Source organism: Chiloscyllium punctatum, chromosome 33, assembly GCF_047496795.1.
Source record: "Chiloscyllium punctatum isolate Juve2018m chromosome 33, sChiPun1.3, whole genome shotgun sequence".
Lineage (NCBI taxonomy): Eukaryota > Metazoa > Chordata > Chondrichthyes > Orectolobiformes > Hemiscylliidae > Chiloscyllium > Chiloscyllium punctatum.
Genome location: NC_092771.1, coordinates 16,615,369 through 16,632,613, shown reverse-complemented (window position 1 = coordinate 16,632,613; position 17,245 = coordinate 16,615,369). Strand labels below are relative to the sequence as shown.

The window sequence follows — 17,245 nt, the reverse complement described above, 5'->3', positions numbered from 1 at the left end:
TATTTCAGGAAAATGGCTTACTATCACCTTCTCAAAAGGTGTTTATGGTGTTTAAGGAATGGTGACAGGGTGATCATATGACTGCTATGTAACGTAAAGATAGCAAGGAAGTAAATTGAAGTTGCTCGGTAAGAATTGATTGCTTTTAACCAATATTGTAATTAGATATGCTTTCAGAGGCTGAATGGCCTACATCTGCTATCAAGTCAACGTGGTCATTCAATGAGATCGTGACTGATTTGATCATCCTCAACATCTGCCTTTTCCCCACAACCCTATTCCCTTAACTAAAAAAAAGTCTTTAGCAGCTTTGAATACACTTAATGATCCACAACCCTCTGTGGGGAAAATATACTTCTAATTGACTACCTTCAGAGGGAAGGAAATCCTCCTCTTCTCTGGTCATAAACGGGCAGCTCCAAATTCTATGAGTATACCCTCTCCTCTGGACTCTCCTGCAAGCCGAAAACAGCCTCTTTGTATCTAACCTGTCAAGACCCATAAGCAAGTTGAATGTTTCAATAAGGTCGCCTCTCATCTTTCTAAATTCCAAAGAGTACAGTCCCAAAGCTCAAGCTCTCCTCATTAGAAATTCCTGCCGTACCTGGAATCAAACAAAGGAACCTTCTCTGTGCTGTCTCTATGTCTTTCCCTCAATAAGGGAACCAAAACTGATCACAGTATTTGAGCTGTGGTCTGACTAGTAGCTTGCATGATTTTAGCAAGTGATGAAGAAGAGGTGGGAGGAGACTTGTGAGGAGCACAAGGATAGAAGCAGCTGGTCTGAATATTATGTTTGAGACGCACGTTCGATTTAAAAAGTTTAAAACTAAAAATTGGATAAAACATTTATGGATATGAAGGTATGTTCATTAAATAAACCTATTGATAAAAGTAATTCAATGCTAATTGAGCTACTTCAATTCACCTCCTTGATCTCTAAGTTATGGAACGTAGCAATAAAAATAAGCTTCATCTTCCAAGAAGTAACTTTTCTTTTAAATCCAATTTTTCTCAAACTTATTCAGAGCTGTTATTACACACCTCTAGAGTAGGTAGGACGTGAACCTGGGCCTCTCAGTTCAGGGGTTGGGACACTACCACCAAACCAAGAGGGCCACCAGTTACTAGAATCCTGTCTCGTTATTCATGCACAGGATGAAGGTGTCACTGGTTCGGCCAGAATTTATTCCCTAAATCTCTACAGGGCAGTTAAGCGTCAAGCACATCATTGCTGTGGGTCTGGAGTCACATGTAGGCCAGACCAGGTAAGGATGGCAGATTTCTTCACTAAAAGGACATAAGTGAACCGGGTGGGTTTTACTGACAATGAATTCATGGTCATCACTAGATTCTTAATTCCAGATATTTAAATTTCCACCATCTGCCATGGTAGGATTCAAACGCAGGTCCCCGGAATGTTATCTGCATCTTTAGATTAACAGTTCAGCGATAATACCACTTAGCCATCGCCTCCTGATGGAATGTAAATTTACTTTCTTGATTGAAACAGGCATCATAACTAAAGCTTGTCTTCACACCGTAGGGAAAAATTATTGTTTTTTTGGAAATAAAAAGTAAGTGGCCTTTAACCCTCTACTGCTCCAACCTGCATACTGTCTTGGGAAAATAAGAAATCTGACCAATCCCCTATTGCCCTAATCTGTATATTTTTCCAGGACGGCTGTCTGATAAGGAACATGAACCGGAGCAAGCCATTTGGCCCTTCAAGTTAGCTCTGCCATTCAAAAATAAAGTGAGGCTGGCCTTCCACCAAAATGTCACCTTTCCACACTCTCCCCTAATCCCTTAATTTCCTTCATGCTCCAAACAAAGCTTCTCAGAATCCTCGCAACTGTATTAGACAAGAAACAACTGAAGATTGTTATTCAGAACTTTTATTTCTTTAATTATCCCCCTAACAATTTGTACTTAAGGATCTGTACCGTGACGCTGTTGTACCTAAGATGGCACTATGAGTGGTGATTTGTAAACTTTGCACTCTACTCATTTGAGAATGTGACAATAAAGCTAATGAAGATGGGGAAACAAAAAGGTCCAACAATTTTCTCACCTAAAAACAGCAAGAACGGGGATAGTTTTTCATTTTCAGATCTGTCGTGGTGCCAGAAACCCACAGCCAGTGGGAAACTAACCAAGCTGGGTTTCAGACACCCAAGGCAGTCATCACACAAGCTGCTGTGTTCAAACGAAGGGAGTTTGTAGGGAAGCCTAGCTGCACCATGGGGAGTCCAGAGGCTTGGCAGCAATGAGAGAGAAAAGGGAGGTTCACTTCCTGGGAGAGTGGTGGGAAGAGGGCACGTCACCACACAGGAGGGGTGTCTTCTCAGTTCAACGGCATCGCGCCCTGCCTCCAATTCTCCCTTTTCTCTTTGCTGAGCAGTCTCCCTGCAGGGTCTCACCACTCTTCAGGTCCACACATAGGTGCAGGCTCAGGTTATTGGAATGCAGAAGGCCACCACAGTAACAGAGTCCCACGCAGAAAAAGGTTTACAGGGGATAAACCGATTGGTCTAGGACTTGGACTCGGCCCGGTCCAGCCCAGTGATGCCCCCTCAGTTGTGAATCTGTGTTTTGCCCAGGCTCAGTGAGGAAGGCATCCTGGGTGAAGTGCCAGGTTGCTGAGAGGAGATGCTGCAAAGGACCCACCGTGATGAGGTGCTAGATGTTTCCAAACATCTGCCTGGACAGCAGCAGCTTCCATGGGCATTTCTTCTCAGGCATCTACAGGTATTTTGACCGCTCCCTATAGACCTTGTGTTCAGGGTAGGATCTTCATGTTCTGGACTAATATCCAGTGCCCCACTTTTCCGATTTGTCTTCAAACCATCTCCAGCTGCATCTGACTTGGTGCTCACCTGAAATCCAACACTTTTGCTCATGCAATGCCTAAAGGGTGGCAAGTTGTGTGTGCTGGCTAATCTATGATGAGCTGCTGCAACTTTGAAGGGGTCAGCCTTATGGATATCACAAACTCTTATTTTATTTAAACTCCTCTTGTCTCCATGACGTTACTGCTTGTCCCCCACCGCCCCCAACACAGTCCTCGCCTGTCCGCAACTGGTCCGAGTCAGAGAGTTACAGAATGCCCAACACCCTTAGAGATTCAGAACACTTGGAGCTCAGCGTTTTAAAGAAGCCATTTGAAACTTATGATGTGGTTTTGGAACCCTGCAGCCCCCAATCCTGCAGCTCTTGGAAGAATGAAGAATGAAGAGACCTAAGGGGCAACATTTTCACTCAGAGGTTGGCATGTGAATGGAATGAGCTGCCAAAGGAAGTGTTGGAGGTTAGTACAATCACAGCATTTAAAAGGCAAATGGATGTGTATATGAATAGGAAGGGTTTGGAGGGATATGGGCCAAATGCTGACAGGTGGGACTAGATTGGGTTGGGATATCTCGTCAGCATGGACGAGTTGGACTGAAGGGTCTGTTTCCGTGCTATACATCTCTATGACTCTACGATGCTGGTTGCAGAGTGGTGGGCCCAGAGTCTGGTCACAAAACGTCAGCCAATAGCATGCTGGACATAGCAAGGTAACTGGGGTAAAGGGACTGCCAAGACGTTTATAATGTAAACATGTACACAGTCAAATTTTAAATGCCCAACGCTTCACTGCACAGTATCATACAATTATTAATCAGCTGAAATTATCCAAGGTACAGCTCTGTCATAAGGGAAGAGGCTCTTGACTTATGCAAATGTACATGGCTTACAGCTCTCTGGCAGTAAAGGGCATAATACAGCGCTGAAAGTCAAGATGTTTTCTTCTATTGTGGTTGTTTAAGAAAGCAATGCAACAACTTCAAACATTTATTAACAATAAAAAAGGGGAGCGGCAAAACAGCAGAAACAAACAGAAGACCTAGATCATTATTGCTTGAAAATTGAACAATTTACTCAAGTCACATGTAGAAAGGACTCCACAAACCATGAATAACTTAAAACACATGGTTAAACTTGAATAATACATTTTAAAATAGTAGTCTCCAAGAAATTAACTGATATAAAAGAAAACTGTTGAGGGAAAAGAAACTGACATCTTGAGTAAGAGGTTAGTAAGCAAGGTTCTTTGTCTTCTGTTTTACATTTTCTGTTTTAAGGTCCAGTGAGGAATATCACTGCAATCGAGTACTCTGCAGTAGGACTGCATGCCAATGTCTGAGTTATTTGTTTCTTTAATTGCAACAATCACGCTGCAAAGAGCAGATAATTATATTCACTTAAGTAACAGGATTTTCCTCCTCAGCAATTAACTGGTTTATTCAATGGTGAGGAAATGCTGTCAATTAATGGAGAAAACTACTTAAAATCACAGAGTGGTACTGTACTTTAAAAGGCCATTTGGCCCAGTATTTGTGCTGGTCCTCTGAAGAAACAATTCACCTAATGCTATGCCTCCATATTTTGTCCTTGTCCTTGCACATTTTTCCTTCTCTGATAACGATCCAATTCCCATCTCAGAACTTCAACTGAACCGGTCTCCACCATATAAAAGTACAGCGTATCCTGGATCCTAACCTTTTGGCAACTTTGGTTGTTAGTGATGTACCCTGTGCCATGGATGTTTTGAGGTGCTTTGACAAAAAAAAAGTCGTTTGTACTTTGCCAGTGTACTTCAAAGCATATTATGAGTTATCGGTTACTTACCTACAATGTTGGATTAATCCTATAAGCTTGTACAACAAACTCCAAAGATGATAGAATCAACAATAATTCAGCGGAAGCTGAGGCCACTCAGTCCATAACGTCCATGCAGGCATTTTCAAAGTGTAATCTAATTAGATCCCTCCTGGTCTTTCCCCACATCCATGCCATTTTTCTTTCTTTCTTCAAATGTTCATCCAGTTTCCTTTTTGAAGCCCTCCATTAAATCTTTCTCCACTACTCCCTTAGGAAATTTATTCCCAAGTCATTTTTGCTCAAAGTCTTGCTTGCAAATCACCTTTAAATCTGTGGCATTTGGCTTGTCAATACTTTAGCTATTGGAAATAGCCTCTCTTTATTTACTCCTTCTCAATCTTTCATGATTTGCTTTTATTAAATCTCCTGTTAGCCATTTCTACTCCAAGGACAACAGTCTTTCGAAATAAGTGATCTCCCACCCATTCTGGTAAATCTCGTAAATACCCTCTCCAAAATCTTCATGTGCTTTCTGTGACACCATATTCCAACTAGGGTCAAGCGAGTGCTTAACTTTGTGGCTTCTATGATCTGTGCCTCTGTTTGTAAAGCCTATGAGTCCTTACATCTTTTGTTTTTGTTAACACTCTGGCCCCCCTATTACAATTACCACTCCATCAGTGCTTCTGATTGCCAGCAAAGTAATGGATTGCTGTTGTCAATCATGCTGTCAAGTGGCACTTAGACAGTAATAAACTGCTCACTGATGCCTAGTTTAGGTTCTGTCAGGACCACTTGATTCTAGACCTCATTACAACCTTGGTCCAAAAGCGCTGAATTCGAGGGGTGAAGTGAGAGTGACTGCCCTTGACATCAAAGTAATATTTGATTGAATGGGACGAGCATAACTGAAGTTCATGACCATTCAGGGAAAGCCCTTCACTAGTTGGAGTCACACATTGCACAAGGAAAGATGGTAGACGTTGTCAGAAGCTAGATATTATTGCCAAGCTCCTCAAGACAAATAATTTTTAATCAATCTATTCAAGGTTGATATGACAAATCTCTGGAGAAAGTAGGACTTAAACCCAGGCCTCCTGGCTTTGGGGTGTGGATGCTACCACTTCGCCACTGGAATTTTCCTCCGGATAGAATTAAAGGCACAATCTTCAGCTCCATCATCAATGACCTTCCTACCATCACATCCTCAGAAGTAGTAATGGCTGCTGAAGTGATCAGCACCATTTGCAACTCCTCAGTATCCATATGTACCAAGACCTTTATAAAATCCAGGCTTTGGCTGAGGAGTAACACATGCCAGGAAATGACCCCTCTGCAAGAGAGAAATACCATGTTTCTTTGATGTTCAAGTGGCCGTATAAATCATATAGTAGCAAGAGAAGAATGATTGGGGCAGTGGTAACACTCCTGTAATTCTCTCAATATCTTTCGATCATCTCCAAGGCACAAATCCAAAGTGTGATAGAATATTGGCAATACACATTCATCTAAAGAGGAAAGGTTGGATAAATGAATTGAGAGCTACCTGGATGATGAAATGTATGGAAATTAAGATGAAGCAGAAAAAAAAAATGTGGATCATTCAATTGAGAATCAGGTTAAATATAGGAGGTTCAGAGGGGAATTGATAGAACAAGAGCGAGCCAGAGAGAGAACATGGGAAGAGATTGGAAGCTAACATGAAAATGAATCCAAATATTTTGCATGGCCATGTAAATAAGGCAGCAACATGAGGAGTGAGAGAGAATTGCTGAGGTACTAAGCTAATACTTTACACCTGTCTTTACCACGGAAGAAGGTGCTCTCAAGTCATGAAGGAGGAGACAGTTCAGGCACTTGAAGGTTTTCAAATTGACAAGGAGGAAGTGTTATTCTGCTGTCTCTCCTTAAAGGTGGCGAGGCACCAGAACCAGATCGGATTCATCTGAACATACTGAGGTAAAGACAGGTGTAAAGTATTAGTTTAATACCCCAGCAATTCTCTCTCACTCCTTATTTACATGGCCATGCAAAATATTTGGATTCATCTTCATGTTAGCTGCCAGTCTCTTCCCATGTTCTCTCTCTGGCTCTTTCTTGTTCTATCAATTCACCTCTGAACCTCCTATATTCAATTTTTTTTCTGCTTCATCTTAATTTCCATACATTTCATCATTCGAGGAGCAGGAAAGTCAACGTTTCGGGCATAACCCGCAGCTGATGAAGACCTCCAGCGTCTGCATCCCTCACTTTCTCCAACCTGGAGAAGGTACACATCACTTCAGCATGTCACTGCATTAAGTATGAATTCAGTACATTTAAAACCAGTTTGTGAAAAGTATTTAATGTATGTTCTGCAAACATACCTGACTCCAACTTTGTTTAGATACAACTCCTGTTCAGTCTCTTCACAATGAAATCTCTAACGCTGTGCACTGATACAAACATGCACAGAGCCTTCTCTTAAGCAGCATGGATGGAGATCTAATCAGCCAGCAATCTTGCCATGTAAGCAAAGTTCTGCATAGCTGCAATTCAAATTACCAATCTCGTTCTGGGAGATCTCATGTGCACTCTTTACATGGCACACCAGGAACATGTTATTCAGGTTCCTCTGGAAAATAGCATTCAGTTCCTCTGAGCTTCTGTTCCCAGAGTGATCCTATGGAGGGTTAGTATCCCTACAGTGCAGAAAGAGGACATTCAATCCATCAAGTCTTCAGCGACCCTCTGAGAAAACATCCCACCTAGATCCAACCCCCATGGATAACCCATTTATCCTTCACATCTCTGGACACGATGGGGCAATTGAGCATGGCCAATCCAGCTAACCTGCACAGTTTTGGGCTATGGGAGGAAACCCACACTGATACAGGGAAATTATGCAAATGCCACACAGTTGCCAGAGGCTAGACTTGAACCAGTTTCTCACCATGAGACAGCAATGCTAACCACCCAGATGCCCATAAAAGCATGCCTAACCTGTGCACAGACCAGCTCAGATAGGCCAGGTACTCCCCATTGAGGAACTGAGCCTTGGTCTCCCACGCAGCAGGTGGATATACTAACTACTACATTCACGAGGAGCTGCTGGCTAGAAATTCTCTAATTTTTAAAGTAAAAGTCATCACCATCCCAGGAGGGTTGTTCTTTCATTTTGGAGAGACGACACGTGATGAGTTTAACCTGGGGGTCACATCAGGCAAGGAGCAAGGTTGAGAAGGCAGGATCCAGCTGTCTGTCACAGTGTGGCAAATCAGCCATTCAAGTAACTTAGGTGACTGACTAGAGAGAGTTCTTCTACAATCAAACTAACCATTAGTTACATCTAGAAATACAATAATGTTATGTTTGTAAGGCAGCATGCTTTTATCTGCTCATGCTTACATATATTTAAAATGGAAAACCAAACTATTTTGTCTGCAAAATTTTCATTTTTTTTCGTTTGTTAAACTCAATAAATCCAGTGTTCTTGGTTTTTGTTTTGCAATACACAAATGTTTATTTTCAAAATGTGGTATAGTTATTTTTTATTTCTTCTCAATATAATGATTTATTTTCTCTTTCGTGTGAATTTCTGGCAGCATTTTCTGCAATGAAGCCACAGGGAACCATTTGTACAATCTCATCAAGCCAATCACTGGCTTGTGGAAATATTCTTTTTCTTCCAAGGCCCCATGTACTAAAACACCTCAAAGCAGATCCTTTCCTGTCACTTCCTAGGTCAGAAACAAACTACATAACACAAGAAGATAAGAAATAGGAAGAGCAGTAGGCCATTTGGCCCTTCAGGCCTGCCCTGTCAGGTGACAAGGTCAAGGCTGATCTGTCCCAGGTCTCAAACCTTCCCTTCATGCCAGCTCAACACAGCTGTCAACTTCCTGAGTTACAGGGGAGTATCTGGCATGTCTCAGCTGGACTGTACACAAGTTAGGACATGATTTTATGGGTGGCACAGCAGCTCAGTGGTTATGACTGTCGCTTCACAACATCAGGGATCTCGGTTCAATCCCAGCCTCAGGCGACTGTATGTGTGGAGTTTGCACTTTCCTCTGTTTCCTCTGGGTGCTCTGGTTTCAAAATGGCTGTATTCATGAGTTACTACTCTCAGACAGCACAGGGAGGGGAAAGTGTCACACTAAAGCAATCAAAACAACTTTGTCCTTGTGAATTCTCTCCAGCATGAGACAGACAGCTGGATGCACTTTTATGGTCTTAAGGAGTTATTTCACATCCCCAACAACAAAAATTATCTCTGGGATCTGCAACTCACTTCATTATCATTTCTCAAGCCAAAGGCATTAGGTGGGATTTTGACAACAAGGCTTCTGCACTTTGTAGAATACATCAAGGAGTGGAAAAACACCTCAAAACCATTCAGCCACTTACTAGTAGGGTTGTCCCACCTCGAGAGATTAGGAAATGACCTGACTGCACAATCGTCAGCAAAAGAAGGCCCTTTTCTGGATCAGACTCAAAAACCTACAAGGAAAAACAAAACTGGTTTGTGGCATTAACAGTTAACATTATCAAAGTTATTTTCGCAGCATTTAGCAATACACATCCTTTCAGGAGATTCATGAATGTGCCTGATATGTCGCACTTTTGAAACCATGAGCCAGATTGGAAATTTGTAAACCAACAAGCACTTACAGACTCCACAAATACTATAAGCACCGATCTGCTTCCTGCGATCTCACACCCCTTCACAATCCAGCCATCACATCCCACTCCAAAACATTCCATCTTATACCAGCCATATAAAGCAGACATAATCTCGCACCCCAGTGTCTGCTATTTCACAGTTCCTTCAGATGCCACTCATAATCTCACACTCCGCACATACCATCTGGCCTGATTAACATCATAAGAATTTTTTTTTGTGATTGCTTACGTAAGCTGGGGTGGTTACCTTCTGCGCACTTTAACCTGGTGGAAGGCAAGCAGTTTAGGTAAAATGGACATACTATCCACAGAAGAAACCCTACATCAGTGGCTTAAAGTGTATATTGGCTTTGTTTGTTCAAGGTGCCAATGTGAAACAGGTGACGATCTAGAGCTGGCAGGGTGAGGGCATCGCTGGAGATAGAAGATACTAAACTTAACAGTTTAACAAGAGAGAGCTCACACCCTGGTAACATGATGAAATTAATTTATATAGATCACCATTCTATAGATTTCTAGCGTCAGAGAATACTCAAGACACAAACAAAAACACTGTTTCAAAGGGTGACTTTGACTACCAGACTGAATAAAAAACATCTTCAGAAAAGCTTTTGAGGGGATTACCTTTGAAGTTTAAAGCAAACAGAAACAGAATACTGCAGAGCTTTGTCGAGAGTTAAAGTTTCAAGAGGGAGCCAGAAAAAGTTAGATGCACAACCACGGTGGCTCAGTGGTTAGCACTGATGTCTCACAGCACCAGCAGCCTGGGTTCGATTCCTGCCTTGGGCAACTGTGTGGAGTTTGCACATTCTCCCCGTGTCTGTATGGGTTTCCTCCGGGTGCTCCAATTTCCTCCCACAATCCAAAGATGTGCAAAGTCAGGTGTCTTGACCATGCTAAATTGCCCAGAGTGATAGGTGCATTAGTCAGGGTAAATATAGGCTAGGGGAATGGGTCTGGGTGGGTTACTCTTCGGAGGGTCGGTGTGGACTTGTTGGGCCGAAGGGCCTGTTTCCCTACTGTAGAGAATCTAATCTATGTAATCAGCTTCAAGAACAGAAGCAGAGAAAGTATCAGGGGAAGATGTAATAGAGTGGAAGCTGAATAGAGTAAACAACTCAAGATGATGAGTGGAGGGCAAAAGCAGATGGCAAGTGGACATGTAAAGAAACACAAGTTAGATGATAAGAAAGAGGAAAATGATGTAGGCCATTCAAAAGGATTCTGGCTAATTCAACACTCCTCATCTCTACTTCCCTAGCCTTCCCCTATCACCCTTGATTCCCCGACTGATCAAGAATCTATCTATCTACTTCAGCCTTAAATAGGCTGAAGGACTGCATCCTCAGCTCTCTGTGGCAAAAAGTTCCAAAGTTGCTCAACCCCCAGAAAAAGTTCTTCCTCGTCTCAGTGTTAAATTGGAGCCTCTTAACTCTGAGACTGTGCCCTTGCGTCCTAGACTCTCTCACGTGGGGAAACATCCTCTCAGCAATAACCGTCAAGCCCAGGGTTTAGGAGGTAAAATCTGGAAAAGAATCACCATCAAATTCTTTCTAAAAGAGAAAGAGACAAAAAAAAGGAACCTTTCCTTCTGAAATCATTGAACTCCACATTTGAGTTCTCAGGAATATAAAGTGCTGAATCAAAAGAGAAAGTGCTGATTGTCAAGTTTACCGGATCAGGGCGGGAGACAGAGGTCAGAGTGGGATTGGAGCTGACAATGAAAAAAATTCATCAGAAATAAAAGGAGTAGACCATTCAACCTTTCAAGCCTGCCCTTCCATTCAAAAAGGTCATGGTTATCTGTCCTAGGCTGCATTTGTCTTTCACATCAGCACAGTTTAGCCATCAACCACTTCAAATTTCAGAAAAGGCGTTGAGTGATCTAGCACCCACAATTCTGCGGGAGAAAAGTTTTCACATCATAGTTTTAAATGAACGCTCTTTACCTTGCAATTATATTCTAAGTCCAACATTCCTCTACACACTGAATCATAGAATCCATACAGTATAGACGGAGGCCACTTGGCTCATCAAATCTACACTGATCGTCCAAAGACCAGAACCTCACTAATCCATCTGGCCTGCACACTATGGGCAACCATAAGAGAACATGCCATCTTAAGACTATTCTGTATTTTTTTTTTAAAATAGGCCCCGTCATGAGCTACTGCAAAATTACCAACTGAATGTTTGGTGTTGCACTTGCAAACTTACAAATATGTTCTGCAAAAAGATTACCTTTTCGCCGTTTTGTCACAGAGTCTTTATAGTATGGATAAAGGTCCTCAGCCCATCATATCTATACCAGTCATCAAGCATCCATCTATTCTAATCCCATTTCCCAGTACTTAGCCCATACCCTTGCATGTTGTGGCTTTCAATGCACTCATTTAAATACATCTTAAAATTTCTTGGGAGCGGTTTTCCTCTGATGGTGATGGCTAGCACGAGGAGACAGCTTTAAATTGAGGGGTGATAGATATGGGACACATGTCAGAGTTAGTTTCTTTACTCAGAAAGTAGTAGGGGCATGGAACACACTGCCTGCAACAGTAGACTTGCCAACTTTAAGGGCATTAAATAGTCATTGGATAAACACATGAAAGACAATGGAATACTGTAGCATAGATAGGCTTATTGCACTGTAATGTTTTATGTTCATGTTCCTGCCTGTTGTGCCATGGGTAGTTTCCAGAGACCACTACCTTTGGGTGAAAAGAAAACTTCCTCAAGTTCCCGATGAAACCTTCTGGGTCCCTTATAGCCCTAATTACTGACCCCTCTACCAAGGCGAAATGTTTTGCCCTATCTTCGCCCCTTATGAGTTTGTATATCTCTATCAGGTTCTCCCCTCAGCCTTCTCTCCTATAAAGGAAGCAACCCTAGCCTATCTAGTCTCACTTCATAATGGAACTGCTCCAGCCCAGGCAATATCCTGGTGAATCTCCTCACGCATTCTCTAGTGCTATCCCATTCTTCTTTCACATAGCAACAAGAATTGTATCTCGCTGTAACCTAACTAATGTTATATCCAGCTGCATCATAACCTTCTTGCTGTTGTATTCAATCTCTTGATTAATAAAAACAAAGTTTGTGAGAAAATTTGTAGCTCGGGTGCTCGTTGTTGTGGTTCTGTTCGCCGAGCTGGGAATTTGTGTTGCAGACGTTTCGTCCCCTGTCTAGGTGACATCCTCAAGTGCTTGGGAGCCTCCTGTGAAGCTCTTCTGCGATGTTTCCTACGGCATTTATAGTGGTTTGTCTCTGCTGCTTCCGGTTGTCAGTTCCAGCTGTCCGCTGCAGTGGTCGGTATATTGGGTCCAGGTCGATGTGTTTGTTGATAGAATCTGTGGTTGAGTGCCATGCCTCCAGGAATTCCCTGGCTGTTCTGTTTGGCTTGTCCTATAAGAGTAGTGTTGTCCCAGTCAAACTCACGTTGCTTGTCCTCCGCACGTGTGGCTACTAAGACTAGCTGGTCTGTCGTTTCGTGGCTAGTTGGTGTTCATGGATATGGATCGTTAGCTGTCTTCCTGTTTGCCCTATGGAGTGTTTTGTGCAGTACTTGCATGGGATTTTGTACACTATGTTGGTTTTGCTCATGCTGGGTATCGGGTCCTTTGTCCTGGTGAGTTGTTGTCTGAGTGGCTGTTGGTTTGTGTGCTGTTATGAGTCCTAGTGGTCATAGTAGTCTGGCTGTCAGTTCAGAAATGTTCTTGATGTAGGGTAGTGTGGCTAGTCCTTTGGGTTGTGGCATGTCCTCATTTCGTTGTCTTAATAAAAACAAGTATCCCATATGCATTCTTTACCACTATCTACTTGTCCTGCTGCCTTCAAAGATCTAGGGACATACTTAACAAGATCCTTCTGATCCTCTGTACTTCCAAAGTTCCTACTATTCATTGTGTACTCCCTTGGTCTGATAGTCCTCACACTTCACAGAGTTAAATTTGCCACTGTTCAGTCCGTCTAAATCAGCTTTCCTCCTAGTTATTTACCACACCGATTTTCATATTATCAGTGAACTTACTAATCACACCTCCTACATTTACGTCTAGATCATTCATATAGACTATAAGCAGCAAGGACCGAAATACAGAACCCTGTGGCAAGCCACTGGACACAGACTTCCAATTAAAAATAACACCTTTCAACCATAAGTCTATGTTTCCTGCTACTAAGCCAATTTGGATTCCAATTTGACAATTTGCCTGGGATACCATGGTCTCAGTTTCTTAACTGACATCATTGACGCAGAAAATACTGTATCCACGACAGAAGATTAAACAGGAATCAGTAGAAATCATCACTTCATTGGAAGAAGAGCTGTGAAATCTATTTTGATTGACACATCTGTCGTTGGAAATTCAACGTAAGGTTTTGTTTGTTCATTACTGTCACTCCTTCTTTGTTTAATGCAGTGCTTTTGTTCAAATTCACATTGAAATTCAAACACCCAATCCAAATAGCGCACTTTGTGATCAAGAACTGGATAACAAGGGATATTATTGAGGGCTGAAAAATAAAATGGGGAATTAAGAATGAACAGATGAGCACACTTTTCCATATAGAAACAACACACCAAAAACTGAGTGACCAGTCAAGTACAACTTGTTGCCTCAGATCACATCCTCACTTATCACTTCCTTCCCCTCAAATAGTACAACCTGTTTATATCAGCACTCTTTCCTAAAATAAAAAAACAGAAAGAACTGGAGATGCTAGAAATCAGAAACAAAAATAGAAATTGCTCGAAACCTACTGCAGGCCTGGCAGTATTGGTGGAGAGAATTCAGAGTTAACATTTCAGGTCCAGTGACTCTTCTTCAAAACTGACAGTAGCTGGGATAGGATCCTAAACGTTTACTCTGATTTCTCTCCACAGATACTGCCACACTGAGCTTTTCCAGAAATTTTTGTTTTTGTTTCCGTACATAAGTTAGCTGACATGCATCTCCAATTCATTCTACATTTTCCAAACAATCCCTTCCATATTTCCCAAATGATACACATCCAACACTTATGCCCCAGCTCAGAGTACACAACTCCGAACCCAACCCCCACCTTGCCCAGGGTGCGCACCAACCCCTCTCCCCATAGCCAAATCGCTCAGGGTGCGCACCACCCCACATTACCCTAGCCCCTCCCCAAAGGTCCATTCTCCTCTACCACACCCTAATCACTCCCAACCCCTCCCCCTCACCCTCCTCACCTTCCACCCCCTACCCCCTCACTCTCCACCCCCTACCCCCCACCCCCTCACTCTCCACCCCCTACCCCCCACCCCCTCACTCTCCACCCCCTACCCCCCACCCCCTCACTCTCCACCCCCTACCCCCCACCCCCTCACTCTCCACCCCCTACCCCCCACCCCCTCACTCTCACTCTCCACCCCCTACCCTCCACCCCACACCCCCTCACTCTCACTCTCCACCCCCCCCACTCTCCACCCCCTCACTCTCACTCTCCACCCCCCCCCACTCTCCACCCCCTCACTCTCCACCCCCTCACCCTCCACCCCCTCACCCCCTCACTCTCCACCCCCTACCCCCTCACTCTCCACCCCCTCACTCTCCACCCCCTACCCCCTCACTCCCACCCCCTCACTCTCCACCCCCTACCCCCTCACTCTCCACCCCCTACCCCCTCACTCTCCACCCCCTACCCCCTCACTCTCCACCCCCTACCCCCTCACTCTCCACCCCCTCACTCTCCACCCCCTACCCCCTCACTCTCCACCCCCTACCCCCTCACTCTCCACCCCCTCACTCTCCACCCCCTACCCCCTCACTCTCCACCCCCTACCCCCTCACTCTCCACCCCCTCACTCTCCACCCCCTACCCCCTCACTCTCCACCCCCTACCCCCTCACTCTCCACCCCCTACCCCCTCACTCTCCACCCCCTCCCCCCTCACTCTCCACCCCCTCACTCTCCACCCCCTCACTCTCCACCCCCTCACTCTCCACCCCCTCACTCTCCACCCCCTCACTCTCCACCCCCTACCCCCTCACTCTCCACCCCCTACCCCCTCACTCTCCACCCCCCCTCACTCTCCACCCCCCACCCCCTCACTCTCCACCCCCTCACTCTCCACCCCCCACCCCCTCACTCTCCACCCCCTCACTCTCACTCTCCACCCCCCTCACTCTCCACCCCCCCTACCCCCTCACTCTCCACCCCCTCACCCTCACTCTCCACCCCCCTCACTCTCCACCCCCCCTCACTCTCCACCCCCCCTCACTCTCCACCCCCCCTCACTCTCCACCCCCCCTCACTCTCCACCCCCCCTCACTCTCCACCCCCCCTCACTCTCCACCCCCCCTCACTCTCACTCTCCACCCCCCTCACTCTCACTCTCCACCCCCCCTCACTCTCACTCTCCACCCCCCCTCACTCTCACTCTCCACCCCCCTCACTCTCACTCTCCACCCCCCCTCACTCTCCACCCCCCCTCACTCTCCACCCCCCCTCACTCTCCACCCCCCTCACTCTCACTCTCCACCCCCCCTCACTCTCCACCCCCCCTCACTCTCCACCCCCCTCACTCTCCACCCCCCCTCCCTCACTCTCACTCTCCACCCCCCTCACTCTCACTCTCCACCCCCCCTACCCCCTCACTCTCCACCCCCCCTACCCCCTCACTCTCCACCCCCCCTACCCCCTCACTCTCCACCCCCCCTGCCCCCTCACTCTCCACCCCCCCTGCCCCCTCACTCTCCACCCCCCCTGCCCCCTCACTCTCCACCCCCCCTGCCCCCTCACTCTCCACCCCCCCTACCCCCTCACTCTCCACCCCCTCACTCTCACTCTCCACCCCCTCACTCTCACTCTCCACCCCCCTCACTCTCCACCCCCCTCACTCTCCACCCCCCTCACTCTCACTCTCCACCCCCCTCACTCTCACTCTCCACCCCCCTCACTCTCACTCTCCACCCCCCTCACTCTCACTCTCCACCCCCCTCACTCTCACTCTCCACCCCCCTCACTCTCACTCTCCACCCCCCTCACTCTCACTCTCCAACCCCCCTACCCCCTCACTCTCCACCCCCCCTACCCCCTCACTCTCCACCCCCCCTACACCCTCACTCTCCACCCCCCTCACTCTCCACCCCCTCACTCTCCACCCCCTCACTCTCCACCCCCTCACTCTCACTCTCCACCCCCTACCCCCTCACTCTCCACCCCCTCCCCCCTCACTCTCCACCCCCTCACTCTCCACCCCCTCACTCTCCACCCCCTCACTCTCCACCCCCTCACTCTCCACCCCCTCACTCTCACTCTCCACCCCCCCTCACTCTCACTCTCCACCCCCTCACTCTCACTCTCCACCCCCTCACTCTCACTCTCCACCCCCTACCCCCTCACTCTCCACCCCCCCTCACTCTCCACCCCCCCCCCTACCCCCTCACTCTCCACCCCCCCTACCCCCTCACTCTCCACCCCCCCTCACTCTCCACCCCCCCCCACCCCCTCACTCTCCACCCCCCCCCACCCCCTCACTCTCCACCCCCCCCTCACTCTCCACCCTCACCTCCCAGGTTTTCTGGCCTCCCCCGGGCGGCACGAACCGCCCATACCGCTTCAGCGGCCACTGGATGTGAGGCAGGTCCGCCTGAGGCTGGCTGTGGGCCGGAGGCTGCTCCCGCTCAAGCCCGGGGCCGCCTCCGAGACCAGACTCGGATTCCAGCAGCTGCCCCGCGGGCCGAGCGGCCGCCATCACTGATGAAGATTGGTCGGGGTGGGGAAGTGCTAACGATGTAAATCAACCAATCAACAGTGGCAGGTGACCCGCCAATCACACTGAAGAATCAACGGACCCTGACCAATTAGGTTGCAGCTCGATTTCTATTGGTTTACTGAAAGGCGGGAATCACAGTGTCCAACTGCGACGGTGCCCTTTAGACCAATCAGATTTAGAGGCGGGAAACGGGCTA

At 46.3% G+C, this 17,245-nt stretch overlaps 1 protein-coding gene across 1 annotated transcript in view; it reads right to left on the bottom strand.

Annotated features, from left to right (window-relative positions):
* The window catches only part of rec114 (REC114 meiotic recombination protein), a 44,861-nt gene extending 27,819 nt beyond the window's left edge, over positions 1-17,042 (bottom strand). The window contains exons 1-2 of the mRNA XM_072553061.1: positions 16,843-17,042; positions 9,037-9,129 (exon numbers count right to left, since the gene is read on the bottom strand). Coding sequence (XP_072409162.1) covers positions 9,037-9,129; positions 16,843-17,028 — 279 coding nt within the window. The 5' untranslated portion in view covers positions 17,029-17,042. The remainder of the gene's footprint in view (positions 1-9,036; positions 9,130-16,842) is intronic.
* Between the last annotated feature and the right edge of the window lie 203 nt (positions 17,043-17,245).